At 37.9% G+C, this 22241-nt stretch overlaps 1 protein-coding gene across 2 annotated transcripts in view; it reads right to left on the reverse strand.

Moving 5' to 3' along the window:
• The window catches only part of apc2 (APC regulator of WNT signaling pathway 2), a 43040-nt gene extending 30621 nt beyond the window's left edge, over positions 1-12419 (reverse strand). The window contains exon 1 of one of the 2 annotated variants that reach the window (XM_023281443.3): positions 12252-12419. In XM_023281443.3, the coding sequence (XP_023137211.2) occupies positions 12252-12404 (153 nt within the window). In that variant the 5' untranslated portion in view covers positions 12405-12419. The other variant, XM_023281442.3, reaches the window with a different exon arrangement.
• Between the last annotated feature and the right edge of the window lie 9822 nt (positions 12420-22241).

Consider the following 22241-nt stretch of genomic DNA (forward strand, 5'->3'; position numbering starts at 1 on the left):
GGTCGTTTCCTGTCTCCTCGTGCTCGTTTTGTGGCGGCAGTTTTAGGTAATTGGGTTTGTGCAGCAACAGCACAAAAGAAAATTGTCCTAGGCACCAACTCACTGAGAGAAACACACAAAACACCCAACAAATCAAGTGATGAACACATGAACTTCAGACTGAGGCAGGGTGAGGTCATTGCTTTGGGGGTCAGAGCTGCACATGCTCTGTCTGCTCTTTAATTCTGCACGTGACAGAGTGTGTGACCTTCAGTGCAAAGACAAAGCTTCAGAGAAAACCATGCTGCTGTTTGTTTGTTTGTTTGTTTGTTTTGTTTGAGGCTGTAAATAAAACAACAATCCTGCACTGTTCCTTGTTCAGATGATTTTCTGTCCCTGTCGTCAGATTTCCGCTCCGATCTGCAGATTCACCGCAGCAAATGTCACTGCTGCATTCATTATGAGGAGCTGACCTCCTCCTCCTCCCAGGGGATTGTGGGTAAGAGGAGGATGAAGCAAAATGATCAGATTTTATTGTTCTCAGGTTACAGGATAGACTGTAGACAACTGATCACTGTACTGCTCTGTCATTGGCCTATAGCGGCTGCCAACGCCCTGCCCAAAGCCTTATTTATAGTTTTTTTTCAAAGTAAACAACTTATTAAATTTGTTAAGCTGCTCACTAACACATGCACAAAACACAGCCAATTAGCAACATCCAATCTGATGCCAAACAGATGATGGATTATGAAAAAAATGGAACCCCCACCAGAGAGGGACTCCCAATCTGAGAGTAGCAGCATCATGTGAAGCTCTCTGAAGTCGCTTCATGTCTTTTTGATTCGTTGATTAACTTTCTAACAACAAATGTTAACAGCCACTTTAAACTCACAGTCAGACATGAGAAGCTGAAATTACACCACCGCCTTTATATGGGGGAGAAAATCAAAGTGTGGTTATGAAAGGGATGACCAGCTGAAAACGATCGATTCAGCCATCAACCTGGACTGACTGGCTGATGATCTATACTGATACTGAGATAAATACATGCAGGCACACACATGTATGAACTGCAGGACAACTCTGATGAACACTATAAACTGTTATGATTCACAATCAGCACAGTCAGTGTATGTTATGCTCCATAAAGAGAACAGATCATTGATATTTCCAGTTCAGTGTCAAGCTATCATTAAAATATTCAATGTTGTTAACTATGAAATAAAAAAAGCAACGCAACTGTGGTTTGGTGCAACTTCAATTGAGATTTTTTCTAGAAACTAATACTTCAAAAAGTTACAGCAGCAGTAATGCTGGATTTCATGCACTGATGGATAGATTTTGCAACTACAGTTCAACAATCAGCTGCTTTGAAATACATAATCACTACCTTCTTCCAGTCTCCTTCCTCTCCTCCCTCTCTGCTATAAGTGACTTGAAAAGACATTTGTGATATTTTCACTTGCTAGCTGTGAATTCAGCCAGAAGTTAGCAAAGTTTTTTTTTAAACTTGCAAGTGTTAAGCAAGTGGTTATTAGTAGAAAAGCAGTATGAAGCTGCTGCAGAGAGCTTCACTCCAAGGCTACCAACTAACACTCCTCAGCGAGCTGCGCAACAAAAGAGCAGCAATACATGTCACTTGCCAGTTTACACTCTATCTGACTCAAAAACACATTTTCTCCTGCAAAAATCCTCCAAATTAGAGCTGATATAGTCAGCTCGATTCTCTCTGACATACTGACACACAAAACTGGAGCAAAACAACAGGACTGAAGCTCATCACCAGGCCTCCAGAGAGTAAAATCAACCTGGATCTGATACATCTCATCCTTTAACAGCTCAGACTGATAACCATTCTTTAACTGGGAGGGCAGAAATTAGTTTGTGACATGAAGACAGAGTACTTGAAAGTCTGACCACCTGATTGCTGCAATTTGTGTTAAATCTGAACACACCGGATATCCATATTTTATATTCAGTGTGACTTAGAATTTCCATATAGAATTTTCAACAACAAAAAAAATCCATAAACCCTCTTTATATCTCGACAACTTCCCTGAGAGACATCACGTTTTTACCAATATCTTCACATTTAATTGTACACAGAAATTAGAAGCTGCTGATAGCAAACTTAGCCTACTTACTTACAAAAAAAATTTAAAAAGTGTTTAAAATTACTTGGGAGGCACTGAATCCAAGAGGAAAATATATTTCTTTATATCTAAGTATAGCTGTTGTGTGTGCGCAACTGTAGCAGTGCAACAAAGCAAACTCTGTTCAGAATAAGTGTTTTTCACCAATGAGGGTCCTCACAAGTATGGAGGTTGAAATGTGTGTTTGCAGGTCCCCTGACACTGCAGACCTCAGCTGGTATGTGTGTGTCTTTAATGTCGATGTTTCCCATCAAAGACCTTGGACATATTGATGTTCCCTGTAACCATGGTAACAGATCCCCCTCAACTCCCCATCCCTTCATTGCTATGGTGACACATTTACATCAAGTGATGGCTCTTTCTGCCTCCCTTGTCATCTCTCTCACACACAAAGACACACTGCCGCAGTCGCTGCAAAGCACACCGAAGAAGACGAAGGAGGAGGATGTGGAGCTCCCGAGAGAGATGAACGATTTAACAAGCGCTAATGCAGCCAGTTAACGGTACAGTTGCTATGGAAACGACCGATCCGACGCGTGTGACCCCAATATGAGACGACGGTGTAGAGAGATGAAACAGGAAGAGACGACCAGAGAGAAAGAGATGTGACTTTTAAAAACAAACATACAAGGGGAGATGCAGCTTCTGCTACAGAACAAGCGCAAAGCAAATCCTCGAAACATCCCTGCAGCTGACAAACACAAACACACACGCACACACGCACGCACGCACGCACGCACGCACGCACGCACGCACACACACACACACACACACACACACACACACACACACACACACTGGATGGTACAGTCCAGCCTGAAGCAAACAGCTCAGTGCACCTCAGAGACTGAAGCAGCACTCAGACCTCTGACAGCATGATGATCAGGTCAGCAGGGAAAAATACTGATCCTGTGTCAGCGATTACAGAGCGAGAGAGAGAGAGAGAGAGTGAGACACACAAAAAACAGACAAAAAGGAAAAAGGCAGTAATAAAAAAAACAAATAGAGAAATAAAGACACCAAGAAAATGACTGATGTTGAAGCCATTTTTTGTGCTGATTGCAAATTTTATTGAGGTGATATAAATCTTTTTGTTTGCCCTATGAACCAATGTCAGTAACATTATTCTGAGTGAATATTTGCACATTAATCAGATGGTGATCAGCTGTTATAGAAGGAAGGGCTGGAACTGAGTTTGGGTGAGTTCCAATATCCATACTATCATACTATACAGTACGCCACAAAAAGGTTTCCTGATGTCCTTCCACATCCAGTCACATTTTGCAGTATGCAAGTCAGCGTGCTTTTCTGGCCATTCTTACACTATTTGGCACTGTAACGTGGTATAACAAAATGAAGTACACTGCATTAAACAGTACATACTTTGTAGATACAGCTGTACTATATACTTAAAGTAAAAAGACAAAGTACGATATTGGAAATACAACCTTGGTTTCTTTAGCAAACATGAAAGAAAACGTCAAGTACCAGGCTTTGGGTCAATATTTAGCCTCATGTTAGACTGAGAAATGTTTAGTTATTGTGTTTAAGGTGAATAAATCAGCCAAATGAAGGCAGCAGAATCAGTGGCTGCACTCATTTAAATGAGTGAGTAAGAAGTGGAGTCTTGTTAAGATGGAACAATGTAAAATAAGTAAAAGAACAGACAACACAATATAGTCAAAGACTGTGCAGATGATCCATTCTAAATGTCTTTCTTCATGTTTGCTGAAGATACCGAGACTTGTCCCTTGTGGTTGTTTGACTCCATCAACCAGCGGGGTTGTAGTTTACATCCATGTCTGTTCAGGCTAATAAAATCTGACGTTAAAAAGAATTTAATACATGGATGAGTCACCAAATCAGTATCGAAGTTCTATGAAATACGGTCACAGTTACGGTGTTGCATAATGACCAGAAAAGTGCAAATGCAGAACATCAGAATGTCACAGTGGAGTTGACCTTTTGGATATTAAATGCCATCAAATGCATATTGGAACTCAACAGCCAACGTGCAAATTATCCAAAAACAACAGGCTGAGGTTATATTCCTAGTTAACTCTTGTGCTGACATGATCAATTTCTTTAGATCCATCATCAGAAATCACATGAATATGGGTACGTGCACTCTGATCTTCTCTGAGTCTGTTTTTATCATTTCATTATAAATAATGCTGGTTCAAATAATTGAATATGCTTAAAATGCTAGCTTTTTATGTTGATTTGGAATTCAATTAGGTTAATAAGGCAGGTAGAGGGCACTGTGGCCCATTTAGTTTATCTTTACATAACCTGCTGATTAGTTTTTTTTGCTGAAACCAATCAGTTAGTTGAATAATCAGTGATATTTCAGTCCATCAAGCTATACTTTGGTTCACTACAGTCCTGTCAATTTTTAGTAAAATTAGATAATTATGAATTCTTGAGTTATGACCAAAAATGTGTTTAGTAAGGTCACGGTGACCGTTGACCAATAAATTCTTGTCAGATCCTCACTGAGTCCAAGAAAACATTTGTGTTAAATTTGAAGAAATTCCCTGTAATTTTGGATGGAGTACCTAAAAACATATAAGTAAAAAGGAAAAACACACATGAAGAAAGTAAATGAAAGAAAGTGAAACAGTGGACACTAGAACTGCAACAAATATTTGCTTAGTTGTTAACTAGCCAATGAATCATCAATTAATTTGCTAACTTATCTGATTTCAGCTTTTTTTTTTTTTAAACTATGAATATTTTTTAGATTCTTCCCTCTTCTATGACAATAAAGTAAATATATTTGAGTTGTGGACAAAAGAAAACATCTGTCATCTCAGGCTGTGGAAAAGCACTAATTGAATTTTTTTATTTTCAGTTTTCTGGCATTTTGTAGACCAAATAACTGATCAATTAATCTAGAAATAATTGGCAGATTATTTGATTGATGACTTAAAAGCCTTAAAAGACACAAACAGAAAGAAAAAAGAAAGCTAAAGCTACAACAAAGAGAAATGTGTTTGAATCTGCTGACGTGACAGAAGCGTCACATTATGCTGCAGCGACACTGCAGAAACACTGACATGAATGTATGAGCAAAAATTACACATTCAGAAGTCCATTATCAACATCTAAAGCTGCTTCAGTAACATGAGTCCTGCCATCTACAGTCTTCAGCTGTCAGACGAAATGTCCAACAACAATCAACACTTTGACTGATTCAACCATTGATGTCTTTGTTACATCAAGTGTCCCAGTAAGTCCCAGCTCACCCTAATAGAAATTCACCAGTGCTTCTTGCTGCAACTGTTCACATATAAAAGCGAACATCAGCTCAGTCTTTTACCCCACAGTAACCATCTTCTACAGCGGAAGTGCTGTGATCAGCTCCTTTCAGTCTGAAGCACCACACATTAAATCAGGCTGCTTATATAATGCAATCTGGTGACGCGCAGATGTATGAGGTAGTTTTAAACCAAATAAATGCGCTGAGAGGACGCCATTTTCCTCCTCCTCTTCCTCTTCCTTCACTCTACGGCCTGGAGGATGCGGTTGCCGCGGTAACGAGACAGTCCCAGAGGAGAAAGAGTGATGGAGGATGGGAGGATGTGGGGGTGGAGCAGGTAGTGGTAGCGCTCTTTGTTCAGAGACGCGTATAGACATGAAGCGGGTTACAGTAAAAACAGCATTTACATCAGGATCCAAGTAGATCAGTGTGACACTAGTTTTATTTTCAACACTGAAATATGACTATTATGCTATATTTACTCAACTGTAGGAGTCCACCTTCTGAAACACAAAGTATATACACTACCGTTCGAAAGTTCGGGGTCACTCAGACAACTTCATGTGTTCCATGAAAACTCACACTTTTATTCATGTGCTAACATAATTGCACAAGAGTTTTCTAATCATCAATTAGTTAATATTATCTTCATTGAAAAAAAAGGCTTTTCTTTCAAAAATAAGGACATTTCAGAGTGAGCCCAAACCTTTAAAGAGTACTGTAAATGTGTGTAATTCAACGTCACAAACTTCAGTAAAATCTTGAGCAATTTAATCTTTTCAAACTTCTTTGAATTTTTACTTCCTAATAACTTAAAAAAAAGAAAATAAATTCTTAGTTTACACACAATTTTAAATTTTAAATTATTATTATTGACTGTGTCCAGCTGTTATCAGTAATGACTGGGTGAGAGTGAAACACAGAATTTCTTCTCCTACAATAAAGTTTGGACGTTGATCCAAGACAATTTTAGCGAAATGAAGTGCATGATGGGAAGTGTATGCTAATAAGTTAATGATGTTCTTAAATAACTTGGTTGGATGATGTAATAGTAATGACCCATTAGACACTTAGTCAATTGCAATTGCAAAATGCATGATTTTATGCTAAACTGATCTGACTGCATGACAAAATTTGAGATTTTGAAGGAACAAATAATAAATTATATACATGGATTATTTGAACTTTTTTTTTATGGAAAAATCACATCAGAGACAGATTATTATATAAAGTAGGGACATTAAAATAGCCAATACATTTGTATCAAACTCTGAAAGTCTTGTGGCTCGGTTTGTTTCTGTGTTTCTGTAGGAAATGTAGATGCTGCAGGTTCTGGACATTTAAGAACAACATGTGCAGCTGGACACAGCAGGAGTCACACATGGAGATATTTAATGTTAAGTCAATGATCGGGGACGAGTTGCATGCAAACAAAAGTCAGAATGCAAACAGTGACACAGAGCACTTAAAGGACGAAACAGCTCAAAGTGATCTAAGACGCTCAAAGACAGACATCCAGATCTGAACACATAATTCAAGCTAAGGGAGCTTCAGCTGTTATTTTATGTTAACAGCATGTTGTTACCGTAACTGCTGGTGAACTGAGAGAGCTGCATGTGTTGTAGAATAAAATGAAACCAGCAAATGCAGGTAGAAGCGATTACAACTTCACCACTCAGGCAGTACAAGCAAATTTACTGCAATTATTTTGATTATTTTAAGTGATTTTTACAGTAAAAATGAATGTCAGAATTCTCATTTTCTGTGAATATTGTTCTAGTTTCCTTCTCATCCACAGTAAACAGAAGGTGCCCTGGTGTTTGGACCACTGACATTATTAACAAACACCTTATCAATCCAACACCTAATCAGCCTTCCTTCAGCCTCTAAAGGTCAACAGCAGAATCATCTATACACTACAAACAGCCAGCAGAATTAAGGTCAAACGCCAGAGGTGACAGACCAAAGCGATGTTTAACAGACCCTCAGTCTGACAGCAGACGTCTGACTGTTTGTTTCATTCAGCTGCTTCTTGTTCCTAAAACTCTCCATTATGTAACGTTACATCAACTCTGCCTCCCGCCAGACTTTTCCAGCTCAGAGAGGAAAGACTTCCTGTCCCTGAAGCTCTCAGAGTCTCTGACTGAGCAGCTGAACCACAACATGAGAACAGCCTCTGAACAAATGATGTGATCCAAGCTCGAGGTCAGAAAACTCTCTACTTGGTCTAAAAAATACTGTGGAAAATACTGACATGACACTCTGGAGACTATGCAGTAAAATGCAAAAGTTTGGGCACCCCTGGTGCCTCCAAACCTCTGTTACTATGGATGATCGAGATTATCCAGGTGACTCAGTGCCTAGTTATCGCAAACCATGACAAAAACAAACCAATTTTGGATTTATGGATGGACAAAATTGCAGGAAATTGAATAATTTTATAATCCTAAACTATCTGCAACCTGTGATTGCTTCCACCAAACTTCAGTTTCACCTGGACGGTTAATCATGTATCAATAGATATCACCAAACTCTAGTGGTGTTCAGTTGGTTTGGTTGTTGTTTTTTCAGGCATCAGCAGGGATCCTGAGGTAGCATCCACTTTGCATTGAAAACCCTTCCTGGAATTATTATCCAGCATGTCAATGCAGTTATTAGACATCCCCAACAACCTGAAACATCAAATGTCCAACGTCAAATGCCGCTGCAAGTAGAACAAGTCTGGTCTGTTAATAGACAACAGTTTTACAGCCTGCACACATGGTTTCCCAGTCGAAACATTCTGTTCAATGCTTTAGGCAACATCAGTTTCCTATTTTTGTTTCATACATATTAGAGCGAGAGAAAAGAAAGGAGCCTTCAGGAATATTTATCAGACTCTGGAGTTGGTGGTGTTTTGTTCTACTGAGACACCTGCACTAATACGAAGTCATTAAGAGTCAGCAGAAGAAAAACATTCCTGAATCCTCACTGCAATGTTTGCAAATGAACATTTGAACAAGCCTGGTGCCTTTTGGAAGTCTCTTTTAAAACAACACTGGACTGAGTACAGTCAACAATCCTGCGAACCAGTCCACCTGATGGACGACTTTGTTCCATCTGGACAGAACTGAAAGCTTCTGCTGAACTAAAGCTCCATTTTTTCACATGATAGTCATGTGAAGATGCAGCTAAGAGCAGAGCCTGTTTTATAAAAACACCTCCTGGTGCTCGCATTCTTCTTCAGTTTATAAAAAATTGCCATAAATCAACATTGAGGCTGAATATTGCCACCTGCTGCAGTGGAGAGTAAAACCATGAAGGTCTTGAACCTGGAATGGTTTGTCTCTTCCAGCCTCCTTCAATCACTTTAGCGTTTAACACTTTTCTTGGAGCTACACTTTCAAATGTATGTTTTTAATGGACCACAATAAAATAAAACCTTTTGTGAAGAATTATTTTTCTGATAATGTCTGGTTTGATAATATTCTGTTGTGTTACCTACAGTAATATTAGAACCAAACTACAGGGAAAAAGAATGGAAGTTAATATGAATTAGCTCCAAACTTCAAGCAAAAAATTCAGACGTGAAGGGAAATTTTCCATGTCTGTGTTTCTTTTTAGCTGGTCCACATCTCTTTGTGTTCATTTTGTGTGTCTGTGGTCATTTTGCATCTCTGTGAGGTTATTTGTCTCTCTTTTTAGCTGTTTTGTGTCTCTTTGATGACGTGTTGTGTCTCTGTCATTGTTTTATGTCTCTTTGTTGTCATTTTGCATCTTTGTGAGCCGTTCTGTGTCTCTTTATGGTTGTTTTGTGTCTCTTTGTGGTTGTCTTGTATCTCTTTGTGGTCAACTTTGGCTATTTGTGGTCATTTTGTGTCGCCTGGTGGTATTTTTGTGTACCATTTTGTGTCTGACTCTATGCCATGACCTCTCAATAATCCTTCGCTGCTAAATCAACTAAAACATTAAAGCAGCAGACTGCTCCATTAAAGGCTCACTTGCAGCTTTGCACTTTCTGTAAACTGTGAATCTGCTTCATGTTCAGGCCTGTCCTCTGACAGTGAATCATCCTTAAGAGGAAACTGGGATGTGGACAGTGGAGGAGCTGCTGGCAGCCACACCCTTCATCCCTTCTGCAGCCTCCATCACAGTCAGTCTCCTCCATCAGTGAGCAGCATTAACAACGCTTCAGATCACCAGCAAAACCATCTGCACTGAACCCTGAGGGGCTGAAACCCAGCATCCAACCGATCACTGATCCCTTCAGTCAGTGTCCAGTTTCACTGTCAATACGATCAGCAGTCTGCATTCAACAAAACTAAAACTAGAAACGCTTTATTTTCAATGCATCGTATTAATATTTATCATAAACTTTCCTCATAACTCCCCATTTCAGGATATTTCCAGGAAAATCCAGCAAAGTTATTTCACTTCTGGAAATGTAAAATAACCCTTTAAATCAAACTGATATCGTATAAACCAACCATCAGTCTATAACTTACAGGGACTTTAATTAACAATGAATCAAATAATTGGAAATCTTTGCAAATATCTTTATCTTCACACATATTCATTTAGATGAGACAAAGAAAAGCAGCCAATCCACTTACTGACAAATAGAGAAATAACTGCAACAATAAACTGATCATCAAAAGCGTTGCTGAATATCACTCCATTTATCGACTAACTGGATAATGTTTCAAGCTTTACGACCAACACACCTTCTCTATAACAAGCAGAATATAAACTTAAATATGACAAAAACATGATTTTTTTAACCTAATCCTGACAAAATAAATGAATCACCTCTGTATATCTGTAGTCACTTTGTGGTCTCGAGGAATAACCTGCCACTTTATCTGAGCGGTGACACGTGACCAGTAACAGCCAATCAACCCTGAAACATACATGTTGAAATTGTCTCATTCAATTAAACATTTAAAACATAAACAACGATCTGTGGCATTTGTGTTATTCTGAATATTGAAACAAAGATCTAATTTTTACCCTAGTCTACAACAGCTCCACATATCAGTTATCATTCTCCTTGATTACTAATAATCTGCATTAGTATCTGCTGTGAAAAATCCAATTCAGTTGATTCCTACTTAAATGTAGGTTTTAAAAAACAGAATTGTAACTTTAATGATTCTACAGAACCAATAATTACATTTTCCAAAGAATTTCTCCTTTCAGTTTGTGCATATGAAACTGCATGTTAACAAAATCCTGTGACAAATCTTCTCCAAACCCATCCAGTCATGGCCTCATTAACTTTCATTTAAATATTACAAACTAAATCTGCAGTTAATGAAATGATGTTAAACTATCGGAAATAGCAATGCCGTTACATTCTACTTGTCTGCTTCTTATTGTTTCTGGAATTATTTACAGTGAAATCCATCTGTCTTTTGCTTTAAATGCCTCTTTTTTAACACTTGAATGCATCACAACACAGCAGAAACCTACAACCCTGCAGCCTTTACATTCACCTTCTATGATACCTGCAATAAATCAATAGAAGTCTTTTTCTGTTCACCACTTCATAAAGACTGGGCACTGATAAATGATGTAAATTAAGGAAGAAATCAGCATATGCTGGGTGAAAAACAGCCACTATAACCTCTTCGGTCCAACAAAGCAGCAATAAAAACACAAGCAGAGCTTTTAAACAACCAAGAGCCTCATCATATATTCACATGATTCTGTGATGTTTCCAACAGAGGTCAGATATACATTATAAAAGCAGCCTGCTACTCAATTCATTGTGGGGCACTTCAGTAATGTAGAATTTACAATTATTCACTTTACATTTATATATTTACAAAGAGACAGTGCTGTTTAGTACGTTCAAATAAATGCACATTTCTGAGAGACTAAAAGTATGACTAATTTTCAACATAGCAGAATATGTGCAAATAAATGTATTCAACCTTGTTCTAATTAAAGCAAATAAAGATACAAATCAAATATGCTCTCTAAAATACAGCTAACTACATTATACAGATATTATTGTATAATCTTGTTGAGGGTGGAAGGTGCGACACAAACAGAGAAATAGAAGGAGACAACAAAAACAGAGGATAAAAGGTGCGATAAGACCAACAGAATATATGAATATTTAACAGCACTGAATAATGCACAATGAACCAGTGAACCCAGTGAAACCAGCACAGACTGGGACAGACTGCAGGAGAAGCAGAAAATGATCAACCAGCCAGAAAAAAAAGGCCTGATACGAATTCAATAAATGAAGATGAATCAGGAGCTCAATGTGACTTTGAGCAGTAAAATGTCAAATATAAACACAGCTGGATGAGGCAGAAAACAGATTTGATAGACAGATCTATAGGATGAGATTTGGAATATGATTTTTTTTCGTGATTTTTCCTGGTTTGCATTTGGAATATTTGACCTGATTTCAGCTGCTGCTGCTGCTTTTCTGACGACATCTATGATTCATCAGCTCCTCCATCCTCCATCCCTCTGCCTGCATGAAGGAGAAAATGCAGGGCGCACCCCCACCCTCATCTCTAAATAAATAATAAACAAATAAACAAAACCCGCGTGAATGGTGGCTGAAATGAAAATATAAACGCAGCTCGGAGAAACAAACAGGTTGAAATTCAGACCTGAAATCTGCACCGCAGCTTTTAAAAATGCGGACACATCAGCCTCCTCCCGTCTGATCTGCGCCAGTCAACGAGCCTCTGTTCGGCTTTTATCCGCAGCGTTTAGCGGCAGATCCGGGCCGAACCGAGCCGAGCCGTGCCGGGCTGAGGGAGAGCAGGAGGGTCGGCACGGATGGAAAACCAGGACAACATCGGACTAAAGGTGAGATGGAGGAGCGAAAAGAAGGAGCGGTCGGTGCTTACCTCATGACTCCGAACAGAGCTGAAGATCACTGAGAGGAGAGGAGAGGAGAGGAGAGGGGAGGAGAGGAGAGGAGAGGGGGGACAGAGGGATGGAGGGAGGGTGCTGGATCTGTACAGCCCTTCATGTGGGGCAGACCAGGGGCAATTTAACATTTACATTTCCTTTCATAACTCAAAGACCGCTGGAAATTCAGGAGTCTTCATTTGCTAAACGTGTATATCTGCATTAATTGATAATGCAATTAATTTACTAAAAAGTCCAAGACGATAATAAAAAATGCAAGGCAAAAAAGAAAAAAAAAAACTGCCTCAACGTAACGCTGAAAAAATAAACCTGCATCTCTACTAAAAGCGCAGCTCAAAATGATGTCACCAATTATGTTACTCAGGGTTTATTTATTATATGTATATGCTTGAAATGGTGCACGTATAGTATGCATTTAAAGCAAAAATCTATTTCTATTGTCGCAGACTAGTGGTAACAATATTTTGATTGTTTTTACTTAATGCATCATTTTGCATATTCTATTAATCATGGTTTTAGCTTGTCTGTACTTGTATTTCTAACACTAGAATAATATATTATATAATAATACTTGTATTCATGTTGGACACGTACATACAAATTAATTTGCTTGTGTCTTTAAATGGTACATTGTGTATATATATTGTTGGCTAAACACATATTGTTTCTTACATAAAGTTAATTGACAAGGTACTCGAACAAGGAAAACGATTGTAATAATAGTTTTAAATTATTAATAGTAAAATTTTATATTTAAAATTAGTAAAACATGCGTTTTCATTTTCTAACGCCAACAGACAATATGCTAACATTGGCTAGCTAACATAGTCTTAGCTAGCAACAGCTAGCCTAGATTAGCATACTGTTAAGGTTTTCTTTGAGGCTCAGGCGCAGGAAAAGAGAAGGAGACAACGGGTGCTAACACAATGATTTATTATAATAACAAAAGGTGGCGGGGACTACAATGCCCTAAGGTCTAGTATCCAGAAAAGGAAACAAATATCGTAACTCAACTTCAGAGCTAGAGTGCCCCTAATGGCGGGCGGTACGAACTACAATTCTCGAAACAAAGAACTGACCCACGGCAGGCACAACCTGGGCAGGAGAGTTAAGAACTATGATTGCTAATGCTGAAGATTAGTTGAGCACCTAAGCACACCAAACTAGGGATAACTCGAAGCAAAGGCGCAACTATGATCACTACATACAGAGAATGAACTATAACTAAGAAGCCACAAGCTATACTAAACTAAGGTGGAACTCGAGGCTATGAAACACGTAGCTCACTGAAAACGAAGTTCGCAATCATTACACTATAAACTACATCTACTAACAAAAGTACCGGGTAAATCAGTTAGCCAGTACCACAAACAATCCAAGACCAAGGACAAACGAAACTCTAACAACAAAACTAGAAACTGCTCGTGTTGAGGCTAATGTGCTGAGGGCAGGAGCTGGTGTTCTCGGCAGCGACAGCAGATGGAGATTTGGACGGAGGACTGAAGAGTGACGGAGTGATCCGGAAGTCGGCTTGGAACGCAGGGCTTTGATGAGTCCAGTTGGCAAGATGGCTCAGTCAGCAGAGCAGGTGGGGTCCGAACTGAAAAGAGCAAAGGCAGAATTACTAAAAGATTAAATACTACAAGCTAGGCTAGAGAGAACGAGTGACAGACTGACTGTGAGCATTCACGATCCGGCGTCGAACTGATGACTGGAGTCCCAATAAATGGTGTAGAGGTCGATGACCGATTGGTCCTGGCACACCTGTTCCTGTTTCTACAGGTGCACCGGATTGCTCTCACCTGCCGCCGGTGCCACCGTACACAACACCTAAAAAGTAAAACAAACCAGAGGAGGGAGGAGCCCTAGTCGGAGCCTGCCGAGGCAGGCCTGACACATACATTGTTTACGCTGATTTATAACCAATAAATTGGAGATAAAATGACGTAAAATTAAACCCGAAGTTGCTTAAGCTTTAGACAGCAGAAGAAGGAAAAACACGTCATCAAGAACGTGACTTTCATACCTCAAAATATATTTTCTTGTTGAAAACTTCTGCCAATGAGAAACCGCACAGGAAGGAAAAGAGGATCCTACTGAGCATGCGCAGTTAGTGTCATCGCGAGAGCTCGTTTCAATGTATTACAATCTCACTTTCAGCTCCTGAAACTACAAATAAAATTAAATAAATCCACTTAGACACAGAGAAAGCAAACCATTCACTGGAAAAATATGGCAGTTTTTTTAGGCAGGTGTAATGTTTCAGTTGGTTCATTTTCGTATTTCAGCCCACAAGTAGCAGTGCCTCTGCTGTATCTCTTGCGCTGATAAAAAAAAAAAAAAAAGTAAAATAAAATTTAAAAAAACTTTCCAGCTCCTTCTTATCTTTTGTCTACTCACATATAAAAATTCACTGGGGCTTTCCAATAACCTCAAACAAAAGCATGAACCAAAAATAACTAAAATATACATGCAAACAACAGCAAAAATACATTTTGGATTATAGTATATTAAAAAAACAATGTGTAGCAGCAACAAAACGATTCCAAGAACAGCTAATAATCCACGTGGTTTTACTGTTACCATGTGTTGTTCATTAGTAAATTAAGGATAAGTTAAACTTAAAAATCCAAATGAATATTACAGAGTTTGAGACCTTTCTTTTTCCAGTGGTGGAAAATAGCTCAAAAAACACACAAAACAACCACAAAGAGACACAAAAAATCACCATGAAAAAACAGACAAAACGACCAAGAGAAATCAAGTGACCACAGACAAGAATTCCAAGAAAAATGAAAGCAGATTTGTGGGTCAGAAAACTGTTTTGTAAAGATTTCTCATATTTCTCTGCTGTCCCTGTGTAAAAACTGGATATAAAATAGTTCAAACCTGCAGCAGCTACAACAGTAAGAGGCTGCAGACACACTGATGCTTCATTATTAATAATCTAATATATAAGTATACATCAGTTCAACAACCAAACCAGGGCTTTCACTGCAGTACTTTAACATGTTGCATGGATGAACATGACAGGTGTGTCATAGGTGGGATTATTATGCCTGTGTAGATTTGGTAGTAGAACACAGAATAAATGAAGACAAGGAAGAGGCTGTTGAACAAGGAAAAGGCCCCTGGCAGACTTGGAGGATGAAAATGCTGAAGGGACAGAGGGGTTTGAGTTTCCACCCACAGCGACTGCTGAGGGTGAGCGACAACCAGTGGTACGGCCAAAAGTGGATACAGTCAGAGCTGGAAGTCAAGATCTTTTCCCAGATATTCTTTGAAGAAATGAGAATGTTTATGCACCAGTCTAAACTGACAGAAGCAATACTTTTTGAAGAGATTAAAAAGCAAAGAAGTGACTTCATACGAGAGATGAGGAATGACTGGATGTCTGATGAACATCATGAAAGCTATTCTCTCCCATAGAGGTGTGTGTTCAAATCCCACCTCTGACACAACTGCTGCAAGGTTCCCTTGTAGGAGGTAACCATTCAAGACATGTGGATGACAAAATCAGACGCTGTTCATTTTCTTCTTTAAAAATAATAAATAATACAAACAGCACATGTCCAGAATGAGGAAAAAGAAACCAAAAACAATTGCAAGGGAAAAAGACTTAGAAGAAAACTTTTATAACTTGTATTCAACAGTTAGCAGTGCTGCATTGTGCTGCCCTCATGGTTAAACATTTAATTTACTCTCACATATATAGGGCATGGGCTTGACAACAATCAGGACGCACCTATAGTCCAATCATATCTGAAATCTCACCTACTCAGGGAACCTAAGAAAGAGTTGCTTTGTGTATCCTCTTTAGCCTCCAGGACCAGATGGCTGCCACAACAAAGAAACTCAGGTGAAGACTTCTGCAAACTTGTCTTTAAAGAGACAAGTAAACTAAACTTTTAAAAGTACAAATTTCTCTGTAGCCACTGAACTAAAAATAGTAAACAAACAAACAAATATTGGGTCCTTCATGTCTGTATGTGGTCAAGTAGGGAGCTTATGCTTCCTCACTACCTTTATTGAAGGATGATTTTTCATGCGTGACTTTTACTCATAATGGAATATTTTTATTTTTGACACTTCAGCAAAGTATCTACTCTGAAGATATTCCTGTAAACAATGGAAAACAGAAATGTAAACAGATTTCCAGTCTGACTTGTTTCCTCTGCAGAGCTCTGTCTTTTCCACTAGAGGGAGACAAATGATTCTGTTTCCACTGTTCAACTTCTCATCCACAGAAACATGCAGCACATGAATCTGTGATCAATCAGTTATTGATCACTTACAAAGTGTGAAGCCTTAACGTTACATAACATAACACTAGGTGAGAACGAAGCACCGCAAGCAGAAATCCAAATCTGACCCACCACATATGAATGCAAAAAGACACAAAATGACCTTAAAGACACAAAATGACCTCAGTCATAAATCAAAACAAAGACACACAACATGGCTACAGAGACTTACACAGGAAACAGAGATACACCAAATGACCACAAAGACACCCAAAACTACCACAAATAGACACAAAACCACAAAACACACACACACAAAAAAATAGGAGACACAAAGGCACAAAGACAATCCCTTAGAAATTCAGAAACCCACATAGTCACACAAAAACGACCACAAGTAGACACAAAACCACAAAAAACACAAAAAACCTAGGAGACACAAAGGTACGAAGACAACCCCTTAGAAATACAGAAACCCACAAAGACACACAAAATTGACCCAAAGATGGACAAAACAACCACAATTAAGACAGAAAACAACCACAAAAAGACACAACATGACCACTAACTGCCACAAAGAGACACAAAAGCCTTAAAAACACACACAAAATGGCCATAGAGACACAAAATGACCTAAAGGACAGAAAACGACCCCAGTCATAAATCAAAACAAAGACACACAACATGGCTACAGAGCACTGTTCCCTCTAAGCTGCACGCGTGCGCAATTGCGCACTGCTGACACGGTCTCTGCGCACAGAAAATCTGCGCTGCGCACAAAAAAAAATCCATCCTAAATTGTAAATAAAATAAACACGTAACAATTCATTCTGTGCTATTTTTCAATGTGAGTCAGTGAGTGACCAGTGACTGGCTGCTGCAGCCAATGATGCGATTCACATACGTATTTACCATAGACTGTATATAATTGTATTTACGCAGCTAATCAATGTCAGGCGTCCTTATGTGCAGCCACCATTGTTGTCATAGATATGAATGAGTAGATAGGACACGCCCCTTTGAGCTGCGTGCTACAGCGAGGCTAAGCTAGTGGGGGAAAAGTTTCAGTGCATTCTGTTGATGTAGACGGCGTGAAAACGGAAACAAGTATGCCGGCTCACTGTGCTGCATACAGTTACACACTACGTCGTACGATTGAGACAGACAGTCTGAGGACTGAAATCTTCTAAGTTCCTGAGTAGTTCTCTTTTAGTTTGAACCTTCAGACAGTCTGAGGACTGAAAACCTAAAAGTTCTTGAGTAGTTCTCTGTTAGTTTGAACCTTCAGACAGTCTGAGGACTGAAATTTTAAAAGTTTCTCTGTAGTTCTCTGTTAGTTTGAACTTTCTGGTTAACAGAAGCCTTAAAACTTGTGACCATGAGTCTTGATTTCACATTTAGATCATCCATCTGAGTTCTTCTCAGACCTTCACCTGTGGGTTTTTTAGAAATCCTCAACAAACTTTCATTCTCTTCACTGAACAGTAAAGTTTGTGGAGATAAAAGGTAACATTAGTTTGATCATTGCCTTCAACTACTAGTAGACTTTATCTGGAAAGCAGTTTTCTTAAATGAGTTCTTAGTAAATCTGTCCACAATCAAACCAAGAACATAGAAAGAGGAAATGTTTGAAGAAACAACTTGATGTTTTCATTTCAGACTAGAAAACACTTTGACCTTTATCTGTTTTTGCTCTTTTTGATCGTTTTATTTTCTCTTCTGTTTAATTTGATCTTCTAAAGTCTAACTGGTGTCTTTTGAAATGTTTCGTCTTTAGTTTGATTCTTCTTAAATATTTAGTTTTGCTCTTTTCTCACCTTTTATTCTTTTCTAATGTCTGATTTGATTTCCAAATGTTTTGTCTTTTTAATGTTTAATTGTTTTTTTAAATGTTTTATCGGCTTGTTTGAGTTTCTTTTTCTTTCCCAATATTTAATGTTTCGATTAAATCTTTAAGGTTTTTCTTTTTAAATGTTTTACCACCTTTTAATGTTTAATTTTCTTTTTAAATGCTTCATTGTATTTTCTGTGTAATTCCTATTTGAAGTTTTATTGTCTTTAAGATGTAATTTTCTAATTAAACATTTAATTTTTTAATTAAATGTTTTGTGGGTTAGGGTTAGCTTTTTTTTAGCTTTTTATTGGATAGGCGTAGTGAGAGACAAACAGGAAACGGGGGAAAAGAGTCAGGGGGAAGACATGCAGCAAAGGGTCGCAAGCAGGACTCGAACCCAAGCCTCTACATTGAGGACCAGCTCCTGTACATGGGTCACCCGCTTAACCCGTTGAGCTATACAAGTACCCATGTTTTGTCTTTTTAAAGGTTTAATGATCCAATTAAATGTTTTGCATTTTTTAAAATGTTTAACATTCTTCTTGTTTAATTGTATTTTTTAAATGTTTAATTCTGGAAAATATTTTATCTGTAATTTTGAATATTTGTATCTTAAAAATATTGTTTCATGTCATAATGACATGTATTGTATATTGCTGAATTATCTCATTCAATATTTTGTCTGTTTAATATAATTTAATTGTAATTAATTTTTAACTCTATTAAACAGACAAAATATTGAATGAGATAATTCAGCAATATACAATACATGTCATTATGACATGAAACAATATTTTTAAGATACAAATATTCAAAATTACAGATAAAATATTTTCCAGAATTAAACATTTAAAAAATACAATTAAACAAGAAGAATGTTAAACATTTTAAAAAATGCAAAACATTTAATTGGATCATTAATTAAGAAATTAAATGTTTAATTAGAAATTACATCTTAAATTTCTTAAATCTTTTTAATAATAAAACTTTTTAAACGTTTTATTGTATTATTTTTTTCCCTTTGATTTAATTGCTTTTTGTTATGTAGTTTATTTCTTTAATCTTCTTTTTCTGTCAAGATTTTAACCCCAACCTTAAAAATGAAACCCTTAAATCACAATGAAAATACTTCTGTTTCCACAATCATGAGTTAGTCAGTTATTCAGTTTATCAATTCAACTTTATTTGTTTAGCACCTTTTACACAGATGACAAAACTAAACAAGCAAAGAGAAAAAACTATGCTAAAACTATGATTAAAACTCAAAAACATTAAAAAAAAAAAAACAACAACAACAAAAAAAAAAAAGATTTAACATGGTAATAAAATATGTTGTGTCCAGGGGATGGAGGGAGTTTATTGAAGTCTTCTTGGGCTCACATGGGAAATCATTTAAAATATAAACTTGATATTCAGTCTAAGGAAACTGCAGAGTGACAGAAGAACCAACAATATCTCCTGTTTTCTTCTTTAATGAGTCAACTCTTCTTGTGCTTTCAGACCAAAGAACTACAGACTCTTCACAACCTGCTCAAACTCTTGGTACAGGACCTCACCACACGGGTCAAGAAGGTTTCCGTCTCATTTCTACTCTGAAGCTCACCTTCTCAAACTGCTGACAAATGTTTCTGCTGCTCTAAAGTCTGGTCTCCAGAACTTCCTAAAAATTCTCAAAGTCTCTTCTGCTGCAGGTTGCTTTGTAGAACTGTTGCAGAAAACCTCACTAAACCACATGGAGGGGCCTCAAGATAGTCGTCCAAATGAAACCATACAAAAACCAAACTAGTACAACCCAAACGCTAAAGTCTCCTGCAGCCTACCAGAGAACTTCTGAGAACAGAGAATCAGGACAGGAACTCTTACCTTCTGGACAACCAACATTGGTTCACTAACAAGAATACAGAATGTGTCTGACCAAAAACCTCTGAAGACTCACTACAGCCAAGATAAAGACACAACTCAGATGCACTAAACCCACTAATCACTGCACACATTAGTACCATGTGCTAACTGTGGCTAAAGAACCACATTTACCAAGACAACTATCCAGTACAAAGCCCTAAAACACACCAAGAAACACATTAAAGATTATTTTACTGCTGGAAGCTGCAAGCCAACGTCAAAATAACAAACTAAAGCAACAGAGCTAAACCCGGTTCACTGGTGAAGAGAAGCAGAGGAAATGTTTGTTTGCAGCCACATAAAGCAGGAAGACACTGAGCTGCTCAGGTGTTCCTGATAACACCAAGCAGCCACCTGGACAGCCAATAGGAACACAGCTTACTGGAAGTCCAGAGGGCTGGCTTAGTGAAGGAGATTTAGTTTAAAGTTGAAGCAGAAAGTTAACAAAGAAAGTTGAAAACCACCTTCTGTTACCTGAAATCTCTGAGTTTTCACACAAAGAACACCTGAACATGTCAAACTGGTTCCATAGTAGAACCATCATTGTAAAAACATCATAGTATGGTGTGTTGCTCAAAAAACATTAGGACCCGGCTGTCAGGGGACAAACATGTAAGAAACATGAGAACAGAGAGAACCCAACCAGTAGGTCACAGTTTATCATCCCCCAGTCATCTCCTGAAGTCCATATGGTGAGAGACATCAGTATCTGGTTGTTAATTTACCAGAGGATGCTTATAATCATGCTGATGTGGTCTGTACTCTACAGTATTTTAGTGACTCAATAAATGCATAAGTTGTTTTTTTAAAAATGCTTTTTAGTTTTTAATAAACATTTTAATAGCCTATATGTAATCAATAAATGGCCTTTGCCTATCTTAAGAAAAATTCAATCAGAACTCTGATTTGTTAACAGTACTAAATAAATCAATAAATACATGCATGCATACACACAAAAATAAGTTAATACATTAACTGTGTTAAGATAAGATTTAGATTTAAAAAACAGTTGTTTATGTTTTTGCAGAATCCAGTATTACTCACTGGTTGGTCATTACATTTTGTTAGTTTGATTTCACTGTTTAAAATGATGCCACCTCTTTTCAGACAGAACCTGTGATAATAAAACAATACAAAATTTCTAGTTCCGTGTTAATAAAGCTCTTAAAGCTTTAAGTATGGCTAAATACTTTTTTTCAAAATTAAATATATCACTCCTTAGGTGGTAGTGGCCCCAAGTTCAGTAAAGTTGGAAAGATATTCACAGATTCGGACTTCCAGCATCATTAACTCATTAGATATAGGTTGTCAAAACATAAACGGTGCCTCTTTCCCATTGTTGCAAGGCAGACAATGTGCTACAAGCCCAGTTTTATCAAAAGTAGCTGTCTTTCAAGCTACAGGAATAACATTGGTGTCTATGGAGTGAACAGGGTCCGTCTGCAATTTGCAAAACCGCTGCAACAGTAAAGAGAGACAAATATTCAATAACTTCACTCTTATACATTGTAGTGTCACTAAAATCACTGCAGCCTTCAACTGGCTCCTGTTGACAAAGTGTTTTAACAGAAATGTAAATGCTGTAATTTGATTCTTTTAATGAACCATGTAACTTGAATGGATGTGATGCTGGTGTGACCACAGTGTACACGTCTGATGTTGCTCACAGTGGTCCAAGGGATGCTCAGGGAGTTTGTGTGTTTGCTCAGACTCATGAAAAATTAGAGGGAACATTGCTACAGAGACTTACACAAGAACCACAGATACACCAAATGACCACAAAGACACCGAAAAATATCACAAATACGCACAAAACCACAAAACACACACACACACACACACACACACACACACACACACACACACACACACACACACACACACACACACACACACACACACACACACACAAATTTAGAGACACAAAGGCACAAAGACAATCCCTTAGAAATACAGAAACCTGCTAAGACACACAAAAATGACCA

The sequence above is a fragment of the Amphiprion ocellaris genome, chromosome 2 (genome assembly GCF_022539595.1).
Source record: "Amphiprion ocellaris isolate individual 3 ecotype Okinawa chromosome 2, ASM2253959v1, whole genome shotgun sequence".
Classification (NCBI taxonomy): Eukaryota; Metazoa; Chordata; class Actinopteri; family Pomacentridae; genus Amphiprion; species Amphiprion ocellaris.